Source organism: Poecile atricapillus, chromosome Z, assembly GCF_030490865.1.
Source record: "Poecile atricapillus isolate bPoeAtr1 chromosome Z, bPoeAtr1.hap1, whole genome shotgun sequence".
In the NCBI taxonomy this organism is placed as follows: Eukaryota; Metazoa; Chordata; class Aves; order Passeriformes; family Paridae; genus Poecile; species Poecile atricapillus.
In genome coordinates this window covers 16,180,753-16,198,025 of record NC_081289.1, presented here as the reverse complement: position 1 = coordinate 16,198,025, position 17,273 = coordinate 16,180,753, and the positions used below count along the sequence as shown (strand labels likewise).

The window sequence follows — 17,273 nt, the reverse complement described above, 5'->3', positions numbered from 1 at the left end:
ATAGTTTTGGTTCCTTCTTATGATTCCACAGTTCTTTCAGCATGACATTTGTTCACCTGACACCTTAAAATAATCGTGGTGTCCCATTTTTAGCAGCCAAGCTGAGTTCTCTGTCTTTGATCCCCCGTAAAGAAGAGAGAAAATTAGCAGACAGTGCCCCTCAATCCCAGGCACCCACCATGGCCTTCCAGCACAGGTGCAGAGAAGGTACAGAAAGGATAAATTTCTATGCTGCCTTCAGATATTGCTGCTTGCAACCAAGCAAGAAAAAGCCTGGGTCATCTTGAGCTTGTCACTAGACTTAGCACAGAAAACTTGGCACTGAGGACTTCATCCTGCAGGTTTTCATTGAAGGGCTCAAGTGAATACAGTTGTCTACCCAGTATGAACTGAATTCTGATATCCTTCAGCTGTCTGCTTTCAACATAATGGTGATTAAAAAATTTTAAAATAAAATTAAATATATATATATCAGCAACAGGAGAAATTAGGAGAATCTCCCTCCCTCAATACTTTTTGCTTTCTTGAAAAATGACTGAACAGACTGCCCTCAAACTTCCAAAACAGGAACTGTGGACTGAGGGTGATGGAGACAGAAGGCTCAGGTGAGAAATCACATACATCCTTAATGATGATTTTTCTTGCCCTGCTGGTACAGAAATAATAAAACCAAAAATACATTGTTTAGAGAAAGTTTTGAGATGCTGACATTAAACGATAAACACAATGGAACCCAAGTTTTCAAGCTGACATCCATGGCCCCATTTTCAGCTCTGCTCGGCAGTTGCCACTTTCATTTTCATTTCAGCTGAGATTGTTGGTGCTGAGGGTTTCTAAAAAACAGACCAGTAGCTATTATCCCATGCTACATTCTCCAGGTAGAAGGGGTATAAATCATCTAGTGTTGTGTGTCATATTACACCTGTTCTGAGTCCCTTTCAATATGCCAGCCCAGAATGACCTAGGGACACAGTGACAGTCTCAGCACTCCCAAATCTATTGCTTTTTCTGATTTATGTAAGATCACTTCCACATTATTCAATAAACCACGAAACAAAAGAAGCCATGAAAAGAACATTAATATTTTTATCTTGCTACTAATGAAATAAAATTGTCTGCAGGTGTTTAGAAAGTAAGAATGCTATGCTAAAATAGGCCTCAATAAAGCTCAACAGTTTTCAAGCTTTTTTGTGTCATTGGATGTCTTGAAATTGCAATTTACTGAATTGTAGCTGAAATACAGCAGTGAATATTCTTGCAAAATACCACTGGAAGGTGCACAATATGCACCAAGAACATGATGAATTACAAACTGCAGAGCTTAAGCAAGTGTAATTGTATAAATTATTATTGTAATAGTTTCATTATATGTTATTTTTTTAGATTATATCTCCATCAGTTTCTTTTCCAGTAAAGAATAATCCAGAAGTCCTAATCCTCAACTGCTTGTTTTTCAACAAATTCAGGTACAGCCATTTTTACCCTTCTATGAGTAGGAAAGAAAAAGGTACCACAAAAAGAGTTTTTCATTGACAGCTCTGGAGTTTAGAAACAGATTTGCAATTACAGAGAAGGCAATACCTTCTTTTAAATCTACTTTTCAATAGCATTTACTTGCTCTCCTCTGCAAGAAACCAAATTCCCAACTTGTGATCCACACGGTATCTGAGAGAGCCTGAAGGTCAGGGTCAGTGCTGCAGGTGATCCTCCTGAGTATAAAAGCTGGTGTCTCTTGGACAGATTTTGGGCTCAGCCATGGTACACATTGGTATGTGAAAAGGTTAGATGTCTGAATGCATACATATATCAACATCCTCATCCTGTGGGAGCAGCAGAAGGCCCCCAGGGGAGAGTATGTGTGACAAACTCATAATAGAAGTCAGCTTTTACACATGGAAATCAGAGGTATAGACAAAGTCTTTAACTGTTTCTGGTTAAAACTACTTGGAAGGGCAAGGAATCTCATTCCTGAATTTTCACCTAGATGGCTTTACAAAATCTGTAAAGTCGGCATAGCAGGAAGATAACTTCCATCTCTGTGTGTTTGTTTATTACTTGGTATTCGGTGCTCAGAGAATACATGTGACATGGTAATCCTGGGAGGAATTCCACTAGATTGAGCACCGGAGTTCCAGTCTCTGTCATCTCTACTGATTAAAGCTACTCAAAGCTGTACCTTAAAGTTTTCAAACTTCACAAGTCCACAGTGCATAATTTCCTGGGGTTCTACTATTGTGCAGATCACTTCACAGGTTATTGCTGGCTTTAATGTTACTTTTGTATCTTCACATAGTTAGATTTCCTTTACAATCCAAGAAGTTTGAAATTCCACATTTCTACTGAATGTTGTTTTCTTGGAGGAATGCATGGAAAGTACCCAAACAGGCTATTTTTGGACACTCAATTAAGGAGAGAGAGGGGTTTGGGGAAAGAAACACCCATGCTGATTTTAATCAAATTTTGTTGACTAGGTAAAGGATATTTAAAGCATCTTGTCAGGGGAAGAATTAGATTGCCAAATTTCAGCTAAATTAGCAATTTAATGACTTGGTTAAAACCTGCATTTATGAAGGAAACCCTAATAGACAAAAAAAAAAAAAAAAAAAAAAAGATCTAATTCAACACATTCAAACAGTTCTCATTTCATTTTATAACCAGCCTGTTAACACACAGTGTGTTACCCAGCCAACAAGGGCAAGTGTTTCAGGGAAGAAAAGCTAGGACAAAAGAAAAATAATCCACTTTTCAAATCTTTCATCTTCATTAGGCTTGCTTTGTTCTTTGTTAATGTCATACTGATTAGCTTTCAATAAATCCAAAGAACTTTTGCACAATTTCAATGACTTTCAGTGGCATTCAAAGGACTTTTGCCATCTTATTAACTTGCCAGACAAAGAGTGGCTACAACTCTACCTCGATAAACTCCATTCAACCTTTCCTCAGGATCAGCACAGAGTTCCTGATAATCATCATCCAAGGAAAGTTTAAAAATGTTAAAAGGTCTTTTCTTTCAGGACTGTATTTTCCTCATGAGCTGTGTCTTAGCTAATCAGCCAAGTTTCCAGGGAGCACTGGGAAAGCTGAACCTTTTTTGTTTGCTTTAGGCCCCCTTGCTAGTCAAAAACAGGAATGAGAAGCAGCCCCAACATCTTTCTGTCCTGATTTTTCACCCTAATTTCCAGAAGAAAGATCATCTTGACGGCATTTCCAGCTGCTGTGTAAGCAATGGCAGGCCAGCATTTTGCCATGCCTAAATCAGCACGGATTTAAAGGTCTCACACAAGCAGCATAATCTGGAGCAGCTCCATGTTATGAGTGGTATTAGGAAATTCCATTTCTTCTACCGGGATCAAGAACAGAGAACCTGAAACCAGTGCTCAGCCCCACTCAGCCCTATCCCATCCTGCAGAGGAAGTCAAAGGAAAGAAAAAATGTCTAAGAGATCCTTTAGTGTAACTTGGCTGCTGGGCCATAACCTTAGTCTGAGTTTCAGCAGCTCCATGCCAACGATAAAAGAAAGCATCCTCATCTCTGCAGGAGTGATGCTCTAAATATTAATAACCCATATGCCTTTCAGTGATCCTCACAGGAGTAACTAGGTATGATTGAATTAGACATGACTGACATTTCTAGTGTTAAAGAAAACCAAACAAAAAACACAGGCACACAAAACCCCAAAAACAATGAAAAACAAAGGAAGTAAGTCTTGGAAACTTCCATCAAGCATCACAAATAAAAAGGCACAAATACAATTCAGTAAAAGCTTCACAAGTTATCTTGAAAAAATAAACAAAAGTAATGCACCTAAGAACAGACCACATGTGTACATTTGCTGTTTCGGCAGACATCAAAATGCAAGATGTATTTTTAATAACAGAAGCAAGCCTCTTGTAATGACTCAAATAAATGTTGAATTAATATCTTTGTACATCCTTACTCCTAAAGCTTGCATATGTATAAACATGGCCCAAATGCAGCCAGCTTCAGGCAGGACTGAAAAAGCTGAACACTCACATGTCACAACTGCAAATTAGTTGGCTGGGGAAAAAAACTTTCCTCTGATATCCAGATTTATCAAGGTTTGTGCACACTGACAGATTCCAGCAAAGGTAAGACAAGTCAGGTCAAGAAATTAAGCTGCATTCTCAAGATCTTTAAAAACCTTGGAGAAATCTAGCTCTGGGTTTTGCTAAATGGGCATCTTCTAGATCTGTCACTTTAAAAGGCCACATCCAAATCTGCAGAACAGGTCAGGCTGGCTCTGTAAATCAGTAATCCATCCTCCTCCTCTGGACCCTTCTGGATCTCTTCCATCTCGTCATGCATAGCTATAAATTATCCTTCAGATAATACTCCTTACAGAGCTTTAAAACAAACCCACACTCCTTTGAGAGAGTGAAAAACTGAAATAAGGCTTCCAGTGCTGAGTTCACCAGTCACCTTGACAAACCCTTTTCCTTATGAGAACCTTTAATCACCAAGCCAAACAGACACAAATTAATCAGAATGCTGTGTTAACATTCAGTGAAGAGATACTGGGAAAAACCAATCCCAAAGAAAGATTTTGAAGCAATCTCCAGGTGAGGAGATCCCATAGTACCATGGACTGAAATCTGTGAGGAGATGTGTAAAGGCCTTGGTAGATGCTGCCATCTCCTGGCATCTTCTCTGGCTTACGAACTGTTCCTGAGGTAGCTCACATCTCAGTTAAACAAGGCTTATTTTATTTGTTACTTGCCTCAGTCTTCTGAAGGCAGAAGGAAACAGAGACCATTTAACACTGTGTTCTCCCTCTCTGCATGACCAGGGCGCAAACAAGTCCTTCTGCAATGTTTGTTTCCATATCACCCAAAAAAGAAAATAAAATTAAGCTGGCAAACAGTGATTGTGTTGTTGCTTCCTAAATAAAAAACATCTCTGTCAGTAGTCCAATTTCCAGCAAGTGGATAACAAAAGGCCTAAATTATAGACTTCAAATAATCTGTCTCAGATGCCTTAATAAAACATCCTATGCAGGACTCCATTTTCCAGCAGTTTAAGGAAGTGGAAGAAAAGTCCATAAAACTACAGAGACAGTTTCTTCAGGGCTCCAGGAGTTTAATCCTGGTTTATAGCTTCCAGTTTAAGAACTGATTTCCCTTTTATATTTCTTTTATCTTATCTAATGCTGAGTATACTATTACGCATACAATTATCTAATCTTTCTTACAATCTCATTAAATTCTTTGTTTTCTATTCTTGTGGGATTCTTGTGACAATCTTTACTATTAAGAAGGCAGGAGAGGATTATTTTCTCTCAGTATTAACTTGATTGTGTACTCAGCTATCTTCACTGTGATCCAAATCAAGTGATTATTACAACATGCTTAAATTAAATATGAAGAGTATGGCCCTGTCCATCTGCATAAATGCATACCACAACAATATCAATAACATGGCAGGCTAATATTTTTAATCACAGAATCATATAATGGTTTGGGTTGGAAGGGACCTTAAAGATCCTCTAGTTCCAACCCCCTGGACTGTAAAAGCAAAATTTAACAGCGATTCTCAATTTAAACTGAATAATGTACATAACCTTCTCTGAAAAGAAAGGGGCAGTTTGGGGCAGTTTTGACAGAAAAGTAGAGAGATGTAATATGGGAAGAAATTATTCAAGAAAGACAAGAGAAATATAAATAACTTCTATTGGCCATTGATCCAAGAGTTCTCAGCAAGTGGTTTACACCACAGCTGACAGCCCTGCAAGGCTTCAGCAGTCCCTGCTAACCCATCCAAAACACTCGTGCTCTGGTGCCTCAGCTCAGTGACCAACACAGACTACTCCCTCTTCCCCATGCCCTGGAGTCCATGCCAATATCACCTCAGGGACAGCACCTTACATCTGCACAAGCCAATCCCTGAGGAAAAAGGACATCTCTGAAGCCTGTGTTGCCCCTGCAGTGCTCCACCACTGAACTACAGCCTTGGCAAGTTGGACTGGACTTCCTGTTCAATTAACATGCACCTAATTGTCATTTCATCTCATGTGTGTGTGCTGCTCAGCCCAACTGAATTCAATCATTCCCACCTTCAAAAGAAATTCCACTGAGTATTTAGTGCTAAAATAATCCTAAAGCTGGAAGGATGTTTTATGTGGGATTTTAAGAACAGAGTTTAGAACAAAACTCTGATCAGAGCTGATCCATTTTACAGCTTAAACCCTCCCCTTTCACACTTACAGAGAGAGGAAGGAGAACTCTGTAAGAAAGCCAGAGAAGTTTTTCACAGCAGTAATTGTTTATGGCCCCAGTTCTGGAGAAGCACAGAATGTGAACATTCAGGCTGCCTTTTTACCTGCCTTATCTTAATTCATTGAGTTTAGTGGAGCAAATTTGTTATTAAAGACCTCACAAGATTTACTGCCATATTTTGGCCAAGGTACCTAGCAATTCTAGCAACTCTATTCAGCAAGTAAAACAGAATTATCATAGCTTTTTCCTTACAAATTCTGCAACGTGATTATGCACATGCTCACAAGGTTTCACAAGCAGCATACTGCAGCTTGTCTATTGTCTACTGCAATATCTGAGACCAGCATGTGACTTGATAGATGCAGATATATTTTGTAATTATTTCAGCCACACCTGAGAAATTGAATTTGAAATGACAAACTTATCCTGCATGACTTGTGTGTGGGCACACATATCCATTTAGCAGACTCATAAAACAAGTGTTAATAGTTTCAGTATGAATTGCCCAGCTTAGAAATCACAGAATCAGAGCTGCTATGCTTGTGGAGAACAATATTAAAAGTGCATGTTTTGGTTCAGCACAATTGATAAGCTGATATTCAGTCTAAAGAGACTTTTATCTTGGCAATTTAGAATATTGAAAAGGCTATGGTAGCTCATGAGAAAGGCACAGCTGTGTGGTCCCAACCTGCAGCATCTGCAAGGCTGTTCAAGCAAACTGCAGCTCACTCCCACACACACACAGATAGCTTTGGATGCCTTCTACATGGGCTACATGCACTGAAAAGACTTTTGGGGAAATCTTTGATACTTTCAAACCTCAAATTTTCACCTAACCTTACAGCCTCTCTTTATAAATGTAAAGCTTTGAAATAACTTGGGTCATTTTGCTGTAACCAGGGCTATATAAAGGATCTTCTGCAGAACTTTTTCTAAAAGACTGCTGACTCTGTGAAGATGAGAATAAAACTCTGTTCTGAGAATGAAACTCAGCAGACTGGATCTTAGCTGGTGGCTTAGTGCCTAAATCTCGTGCTGAAGATCTGGCTCAGCTCTTTTAGGTGAAAACAAGCCCTTATGACATCAAGAGCAGAATTCCCGCTGTCTCCAAAGAAGACAATTTCTCTTTTCAATTTTTCAGCTGAGTATTTGGTTCCACTTTTTTGGGAATGTCTATGCCTGTGGCTTAAGGTTTCCTAATGTCAGACATCAATACCAAGTACCCAGATTTCCAATGTCCCAAATCTTATCACCAAACACCAAGCCCTTTCTTCATTGTATTCATTCCTCCTGTGTCCTAAGTAATTGTGTGAGAGCACACAGACACTCTGAGTGACCCAGGGTGTGCAGAGCAGCAGAAGAATGGCAATGCAGGTGTGTGGAATCACCAAGTGTCTCCCACTGTGACTCCTTCACCAGTGGATTTTTCAGGGTGGCTCACCTTCAGCCCAAAGTCTGGGAGAAGGATCTAGGTTGCTTTAAGGTATTAGTAGGTCTTAAAGAACTTCAAAGCACAGTAATTAAAATTAGGCTAAATAATGCCAAGTGGAAAGAGGATTAAAGGAAATACTACTACTTGAGACTGTGTCAGAAGTCAGAGATATCAGAGGTCTTTGAAGGGCAACAAAAGTTAGACTGATTGTACTTTGTACTTCTAAGGAGCATGGAATTTAGGACTTACACATCCTGACTTCATCCTCTCAAATTTATAACAATTAGATTTACAAGTACTCACCTATGATTTTTTTACAGAACAATGGTATTGCCTCTTTTTTTTTCTTTTTTTTTTTAATTAATTCTCTTACTGTAGTATTGAAACATCTTTATGAGCTTTAAATTCCTTAGATCTCTGAGGCAAGCATCTCCAATTTTCATAGTCCACAGATAATCCCCTGGCCTTAACAAGCTGCAGGGGCATCCCTTTCCAACATGGCTCAGTAGTGACCCACCAAATCAAAAACTAAATGACCACTTACATCTGGCACAGGACAACTCCAAGGAAAAGAGAACTTACAGGCTGCTCACACAGGGTATGAAAAGAGAAAAGGGAGGCACCCAGGTGAAGGATACTTCTGCTCCTTGTCTGAGAGTTGACCATGCAAGACTCTCCTGCAGAAGTCTCCACGGCACACATCAAGTTGATTTAAGGCAGAAGTAAGAAAAAAGACAGTTTTATAAACAGTGATGAATCCTGACTTACAACAGCTCAAACTGTGACAGAAATTGCATCATTAGCCAACAACAGAATGCTTAAAAGATTTGTGAATTTTCTTCTTGTGTTCATACTTTTTATTCCACTCTGGGTATCTTTATCATGGAGGCTTAAACAAAATCAGGTCATGACAATGTGTGACACTGTTGATAATCCATACCATGAGTAATCTCCCTGTGCTGCCAGAGCACAGATAAGTAAGTGTTCAGTAGGCTTTGCCCAAATGATTTAAAGTTAGGTCACGCACAAGAAGTGTCTGCCTGCCTGTTCATAAATCTTTGACGTGTCTGGCTGGCTGGTGTGTTGTGCCTGACATATGAACTGTGCAAAATAGAGTTCACAGGGTTTTATTGCAGTAGTACCTTCAATATCTCCACCACAGGTATTTTACACCTCACAGACACAGTCATTAATACAGCTCTCCAGTCACTAATGCAGCTCTCCAGTCCCAGCATATCACCTCTGTTCAACCCAAAAGATCTCCCAGCTCTCACTCCGCTGTTGCCAATTATATTCTCCATATTACAAGTCTGCCTGATGGGGATTTCCTTTCCAGAGGGAGAAAGGACCTAAGTTCAGGTCTGGCATTCAGTGCAGTGTGGCACCTCTTCACCTAAAGATTTTTTGCCTAAAAATCCCCCAGACAGATCATCTGGTGGGAGAAGGAAGCCCAACAGCTTGCTCAGTGCCTTTCCTGACTCTCCATCAGCTAGTAAAACCTTCCTACTGGGAGCATCCCTCACTGTAAGGAAGGAAAATACTCCCACTCTCAGGTGGGAGTACTGGTTGCCTCTTGAAAATTAGCTATTATTAGCTATTATTAGCAGTCCACTGTTTATGTTTTGATAGTGGCCTTGACACAATTAGAAATAAATGAACTTTTGATAGCTCCTGTTTGTTCTTCCACTGAATTCAGTGCAGGCTGTTACAGAAGATAGAAAATTAAAGCAGCACCCTGGGAATACCAAGCAGTTGTTTACATACAGAAGCTGCACTTCTGTAAATCTATCTCAACCCAGTCAGAGCAAGTCTTTTTTCAGGGGTTTCCTAACATATGGTGATTTATAACTTTCTTCTTGCAGTAACTTTGTGCACTCATACTTTGAAGCATAAGTTAAATTAGGCAATCCTAACTAAATCAGTGGGAAAAAACCTTACTTTTCATGCCACTGATAAAGCCTGGACACAGACCTGTGTTAATACAGATTAAATACAACTTTAAAAGTTCACAGCTTCTTGCAACCATCAAAATATCCAAGGCTGTACCATTTCATATACTTGGTATCATGTGCTGTATTCCAGCTTGTCAAGAGCCATATTTCATTTTTAAGGAGTCTTAATGGATATTAAGCTGCTCTTTTGGGGTGTCACAATACTCTTTTACCTTAATACAGAGTACCAGATAATAACCAGACAAGTTGCAAGATCTTCCTTCTCCTCTGGGACCTTCCATTCCATCAAAGGGCAGAGACTTCCTCAGGTCTTTTTTTATTCAAAATTTAGTCAAAAGGCAGGAGTGCACAGCAGAACTATACTGCAGCCTATATAATCACAATGAACTCACATGACACCAATACAGAGTCAAAACACCATTCCAAAAATCAAGGGCAAAGAGGAGCGGAGAGATAAATGAACCCAAGGGTTTTCAGTATAAATGTGGTGGATATTTAACAGTGGTGTTTGCCCTGCAATCCCTGGGTGCATCAGTACAGTATGACCCAGGAATGGCCCAGTGTGGGATCTTTGTGAAGATCTACAGTGCAGACCCACCTGCTACAGCAGTTCTGAACCAGCAGGACTTGGTTAGGCAGCACACAAACACTTGTTTAACTGGCATTCTTACCTCTGCCGCCAAGTAGTTTCCAGTTGCCAAATGCTTAAATCTAAACAAGCTATTCCACTGTCCTGCCCCTCCCCGGCAAGGGTCATGGTGGACAACCTAAAAGAAGAATTTAGATTTTAATCATGCTCCTCAAGATCATACTTTAGATCACTGACATTTCCTGCAGCTCACTCCTAATAAAAATACACAAACTACATCATTACAGCCTACCAAAGAGAGGAATTCTGTTCTTACATGAAGCTCACCATAGATAACCACTACTTACATTTACTTTTTGCCAAGTGCCAGGAAATACTCTTTCTATTACTTTCCATGCTTTCATTAATCTATTTCCTGCAAACATGGTGAGTCATGTTTTTTTGCTTTTAAGTGACATGGTGTGAATCTGCAGCTCAAGAAAGTAAGGAGAGATGTTCTACACTACTAGGCACTACTTAAAAGCAAAATTCAAACCATCTTATTATTTTACCAATTATACCAGCTCTATGATATAGATTCTAGCCCAATTCTAAGGGCTTCTGAAAAATTTTCATTCAAGTGATATATCCTCTTATTATCTGAAATATCCCAGGTTATTTATTTTATTCCCTGACTGAGCTGTAGGTCATTTGCTTTCTTCAAATCTAGCAGTGTCTGTCTCCTTTAAGGAGAAATCTCCAGTAAGTACAAGTGCAATACACTCTACTCCAGACAATACTTACCCAGACAAAAATCAACCATTTTTCTGAAGACACTGTTTTAAATGCAGTTTGTTCATCACACAAGAACTTTTGGGTATAGGAATTACATTACTGAAGTAGCAAGGATTTGAGACCTACCAATTTGCAGTGTTTCTTAGTTGAACAAAAATGTTTGCTTGTTACCTTCTCAAAATCACCCCCATTCACAACACCACCTTTCTTCAGGTTAACTTTAAACAAGTGTTGATGTGTTGTGTAATGTTTGGAAAATTTCCTGTCAGCCATGGATTCCCATTTTTTTATACTGCACATGAAGTTAAACGTAAACACTCAAAACTCAGGAGAGGTGAGTGTGCTTTGATTGGCTTTGATAAAATCACACCATTTACGTCAAGTCTGAATTTGAAATTTGACTCTTCCTCATTTTAGTGCAGGTAAATATAGTAAGAAAGCCTCCTATCTCCACATACACAGAGCAATAAAGCAGCTCTCCAGGGTTCATCCTACACAAACTGCTTCATGAAATAATAATAGTTACAGGGAGGTGTGTGATGATATCAGGAGCCTATGAATGACTCATGTTGTGGTGAAGTTTTCTTACCGAACCCTGGCCTTCAGGTCCTAAAATATTTGTAAAAAGGAGAAAAAATACCTCTATTTCCCACAGTGCTTTAGAACTTGTTGCAGACGTGGCTGACTGACGTAATGTAGTGCGGAGGAAAATGTGTTGTTTCTTCTCATATTCATCACAGGTCAGAAACTTCTCTTGCTCTGCATGAAACAACCTCACAACATCTCCCTAAAGAAATATAAAAAGGAAGCACTGTTAGGTGGTAGGCAAAGCCACCAGACTAATTTTCTATTTGTAACAGCTCCAGTGAAGCCAGCAGAGCTGATAGGAAAAAAATACTTCTGAGTTTCCTATTGCTGGAGCAGGTACCAAGTGAAGAGCATTCAATCTTAGCACCAAGTCTGGAAATCAGATGGGATAATACAGTCCTGCAGGAGACCCATGGCCTTTTGGGAAAGCACCACAATGAATAGCAGGCAAAAATTTACCTAAAGGTGATTTTTAATTCTAGCTAACTTTACTAAACTGTTTTTTTCATTTCTAATCTCTCTTACTATTTAAGGGAAGTAAAGAGATTTTTCTAACATTGTATTATCTCTTCTACTCAGCAATCAACACCAATGTCCCCTCTCTACTTCTGCTAGAATCATTTCTGTCTCCTCCTGCATCTCCCCAAGACTTGAAACACTATCCTTAAATGGGTCAACACAAATATACAATGTTCCTTTTCAAATTCTTCCTCAAAAACTGCTTTGACACCGACTGAAAAATAGCCAGTTGATAATGATTTATTAAGGTAAAAATAAAATTTATAGAGGACAAATTAAACTTATTTTTTAAATGAAAATATAAATTATCTCAGAGATTTATCTACAGGCATGAAAATGTTCAATACCTCACCATGTAAAGCTACATTGTTTTATTACAGCTATTGTCAACTAAAAGCCTGTAACATCACTTTGAAAATCTCCATAAAGCCCTTATTTCTTCTTTTATTCACCAGATAATATTTGTCTACTGTCAAATACAGTAAGACTTTTTGAAGTCAAAAAGCAATTTAAAAATCATACTTACTCCTTTCAGTACATCATCTCGGTAACTACTGAATTTCATGAACAAAGTTATTTTCCAGCTTGTGTTACAGTTGACAGCATTTACCTTTAGGAAAAAATAAAAAAATAAAAAAAGAACTAAATTATAGTATTAGGGGATGCTCATTTCTTTTTTAGACATTCTATTCTTCTGAAAAACCACACCACATCTAGGATGGCAGGGGACATGGCTAAGCTACCTATCTGTACAGTTCCTAACACTGGTTCTGAAGTTCTCAAGTGTTACGGATTGTAATGTTGCAGAAGACTGGGTGGGCAAATGTTGCTCTGTTTGCTGACAGCCTACCAAGAACACCCCAAAGAAATGCTGAATGAGGATTTACTCTCACATCAGTCAGAGTTTGAGATACTCAAGGAAAACTCACAGAGTTTTCAGTGCCTGGGCATCACTTCAGCAAGGATATTTTGTCTTGGGTTTTTGAGGCTAAGCTGGCACCAGTTTTTAATGCTGGCTTTGAGCCCATGGTGGGTTCTGGTTACCTGTAAAGAACAACATATCATTCTTTACATACCTGTAAATCACAGAATAGCCTGGGTTGGAAGGGATGTAAAGATCGTCCAGTTCCAACCCCCTGCCATGGGCAAGGACACCTTCCACTATCCCAGCTTGCTCAGAGCCACATCCAACCACAGCTTCTCTGGGCAACCTGTGCCAGGGCCTCACCACCTTCACAGGGAACAATTTCTTCCTCATACCCAATCTAAACCTCCTCTCTGTCAGTGTGAAGCCATTGCCCCTTGTCCTGTCACTCCAGGCCCTTGTCAAGAGTCTCTCTCCATCTTTCCTGTGGGTTCCCTTCAGGTACTGCAAGGCCACAATGAGGTCACCCCAAAGCCTTCTCTTCCCCAGGCTGAACAATCCCAATTCTATCAGTCTTTCTAAAACCATCTCAGGGCAGCAGTTACCCCTCCTGCCCCCTGAACCCACCTCTTTGCATCCAGGATTATCTAGAAGCTCAATGCTGCTGGCGTGCAGAGGCTGTCCTGCATTGACTGGCATGAGAACAACTTTATCTCCCACCACAACCTGGAAGTCAGAAATAAAGCGCAGTTTAGATCTATGTAGTCATCCAATAAAATGAAGTAATGTAGCATATTTAGAAAATGATTCAAATGCATGCTCTAGGAATGGCACTCGGTGAATTTATTTGCAGACAACTCACATGGCAGGTCTGTTCATCCATGATCTGCAATCACTTGGGTTCGAGATTTCCCACTAAGGAACCCTCATGTTCCCAATAAGTATGTCCCTTGGCTCAGCAGAAACTCCAGACCGTGAAATAGATATGAATCTACGAATTCCAGGAGCAGCTCAGTTCATCCAAAAGTTACATTAAGTTCTCTTTATCCCAGAGAAAGCTTACAAAGTAATCATGAGCCCCCAGCTCTGTGGACCATCTGCTGGCAAATGTCCTGACAGACTCAGGAGTTCTGTGATTCAGACTGACTGACTGCAACCTAGAAAGGCACAGAAGTCACTGGAAATTTAGAAAGAGGTGAACACACTCCATCCCTTCTGCTGTGGCTCCCTAAATGGTGTTTCAGCTCAGCACAGGCAGCAGGTACAACAGCTGTGAGGCCTTCTCTCTACAAGAGAAATTCCTGGCTGGCTCCCTGCAAGCAAATTCCCATGCCCTTGCAATTCCTTTTGATACACAAAACGATATACAAAAATTTCTTTAACGTAAAAGCTGCTTGAGACATGCATATGGTGAATTCAATTCATGCCCGGAAGGGAAAAACAAATAATAATAAAAAAATATCAATCCACATAGATTGGTTGGCACTACGTCCTGTTTTGCTTATGTTGTTCACAGCAATTTTGAGCACACACAGACATGAAGACAAGTGGCTACAAGTGATTTTTTACTACATGAAATGCTGCACAAGCCATGCTTTATTTTGGAAGACAAATAAACAAAAACACTTTCTGGATTGATCAGCACTTCTCCTATGAAAAAGCTGAGCCCAGTTCAACCCTGTGCAACTTCAGTGCAGGTGAATTTGGCCCACCCATTGCAGAGGTGAAAAGGAAGGTTTGCCTGTCCTTTACCAACACAGCTAAAATAAACAGTAGCATAGGACAGTGCCACCATGATCAGATCACACACAGAAATCCTACTTGATCCAAGTCATGGGAACAAGTTCAGTAACAGAACCAAAATAATGACAAGATGCCTGTAACACACGTTTCTTATGCAATACATTCCTTCATGCCATGCGTCACAAAGACATTACTTACAGCCTGTTTTAAGAAGTTATGACCAGATAATTCATTAACCAAAATATCACCAGGTTTGCATCCTGCAAAGTGGAATCAGGACTTCAAAATGGTTGCATGTATACCAGGACTATCACAACTAAATCATTAAGAGAGCACATCATTAAGCATCTTATTAAAAAAAAAAAAAAAAAAAGAAAAGAAAAAGAACAAGAACCACCACACCAAAAAGGCAGATAACTGCAGTGCAATCCACACAGCACCAATCCTGCTATCAGGGCACATTTTGCTATTCAGTCCATCTGGAACCAGCTCTACCCTTAATCGTTCCTATCTTCCATTGAAGAGCAGCTTCAAAAATGATGAAGACTTGATAAAAGTCTGCAGAAAATACTCTAGTTATGCCAATTACTGTAAACTTTCAGTCATATTCTTTCATTAACTTGCAAAATTAATCAGTTGCTAGTGAAACTAAGCTAACCCTCTCTCAGAAAACTAAGTTCTAAAATATGTCACAAGGCTAAAAAACTGTGATCGCTTACCAGAGGAGTCACACACCTGTATTAGATTCACAGATTCCTTTTCTTTTATGACATATGGCATATTTAGCCCTACCTTGCCTGCATTACCTGACACGGTAGCAGCCATCCAAGCACTAATTCAATACTCACTTCTATTGCTTAAAAGACTTTCTAAAACATGTTTTCTTAGGGAATTTCCTCATTATAGCACAGAAATATAGTTCAAAAAGAACCAGCAAAATTTCTAAGCAAAGTAAGATAATACCAAGATAACTCCATGAATTGAAAGGTTTCCATGTCCGGGAGTTGCTAAAAAGGAAGGAGTGGCTACAAGGCTGGAGCCTCCCTCCATCTGTGGGAGGAAAATGAGGATTTTCCCCATCACTTTCTACTCCTGTCCTCTGTGAAACAGCTGCCTGGTTTGTGTATCTGTTGAAGAGGCTGAAATGTACAAAAGCACTCAGGAGAGAGCTTCCAGAGGACTAATGTTTATCACTGGAAACTTGCAAAGAAAATAGTCAAATCCGTTTGGGCCTGGTAGAAACAAGAAACAACTTCCCTTTGTAAATTCCCTCTGTCAATTACAATGGCAAGTTGCCAGCTCTGAAAGGCAACCTGGAAACAGAAAATAAGCAGAAAATAGAACTGAGTGCATTGAGTTAGGAATAAACCTTGGCCAGTTTGCCACACGGCCCTCACAGCTCAGAGCCTACCAAGTAAATCCCCACAGGGAACAGACTAGGAAAGGGCTTTGTGGAATGGGATGCTCCTGCCATTGCTGCATTGATCTGCAATCTCTGTACATCAGCAAGTCCGCTTCCAAACCCTTGTGTGTACACAGCAATGGAGAATGGAATGAAAATCTCTGTAGTAGTGAGGATGACTTTGAAGGGTTAGGATGATCCTGCTGCTCTTGGCAGTAAGGGCTCACAGTGGCTTTTGCAGACGACAGGTGGGAATCCCAGGTCCTCCCTTGGGAGAGCATGACATACATATTTATTTTCCAGGCATGAGAAATTAAAAGATGCTGAACAGATGTTATTCTAAGGAATTAAGCCAAAACAATAAGCCACCCTTTTTTCCCTCTAGAGAAGGAAAATAAATACCAAGCTAATGTTTGAGCCACATTTGTTTTCCCCAGCTGAAAAGCCATTCAGAGGCCCACCTGAGAGCTATATTTGCTGTATTTCTCCACATTGGGCTTTGGGAAAAAGGAGGATTTTCACATACCCTTTGGATCACTATGTGGAGCAGGGAAAGACTCTGACTTTGGGGATATTTGACCAGGAGCTGGGAACACAACCCTTCTCCTCTCCACAACAGATTGCAAAAGGAGTTGCAAGCAACCACATTCATCATCCTGGAGAGCATCCCAAGGGCTGGGTAACCACAAAATTAATGAGAGAAAATATATGAACAAAGAGGCATTCCCTCCTACAATCCTAAGAAGGTTTTCACAGATTATGCATGAGGGAAAGCAGCCAAACATTCCCAGCCAGGTCTACAATATAAAACCCCACAAGTTCATCATTGTGTGGCCTTCCCAGAGGCAGATCTGAATTCCCCACATCAGGCATTTAACCAAGCCACAGAATGAAGAAGGGAGTTGTGATGTCATGGCACAGCTCTCAGGTTTGCAGCAAACAGCTCTCCTGTGCATTCTTCCTCTATCCAACTATCCAACCCAGTTCCAGAAGGGAATACAGATTTAAAGAAAGCTGATGTATTTCCTAGAGACATTCTCTATCGACCTTTTGAAAAAAATGTTGCCCAAAAAATTTAAAAAAACCAAAATCTTTAAAAAAATAGACTCTAGCATAAACTATGATTTCTTGTCTGCTTTGAAAATCTGCACACAGATTGTCTAAAGTAGAATAAGT

General features: G+C 39.8%; 1 protein-coding gene across 1 annotated transcript in view; it reads right to left on the bottom strand.

The window, feature by feature from the left end:
* The window catches only part of LOC131592968 (inositol 1,4,5-trisphosphate receptor type 2-like), a 241,875-nt gene that overhangs the window by 186,533 nt on the left and 38,069 nt on the right, over positions 1-17,273 (bottom strand). The window contains exons 6-9 of the mRNA XM_058864988.1: positions 13,580-13,678; positions 12,614-12,697; positions 11,621-11,767; positions 10,289-10,384 (exon numbers count right to left, since the gene is read on the bottom strand). Coding sequence (XP_058720971.1) covers positions 10,289-10,384; positions 11,621-11,767; positions 12,614-12,697; positions 13,580-13,678 — 426 coding nt within the window. The remainder of the gene's footprint in view (positions 1-10,288; positions 10,385-11,620; positions 11,768-12,613; positions 12,698-13,579; positions 13,679-17,273) is intronic.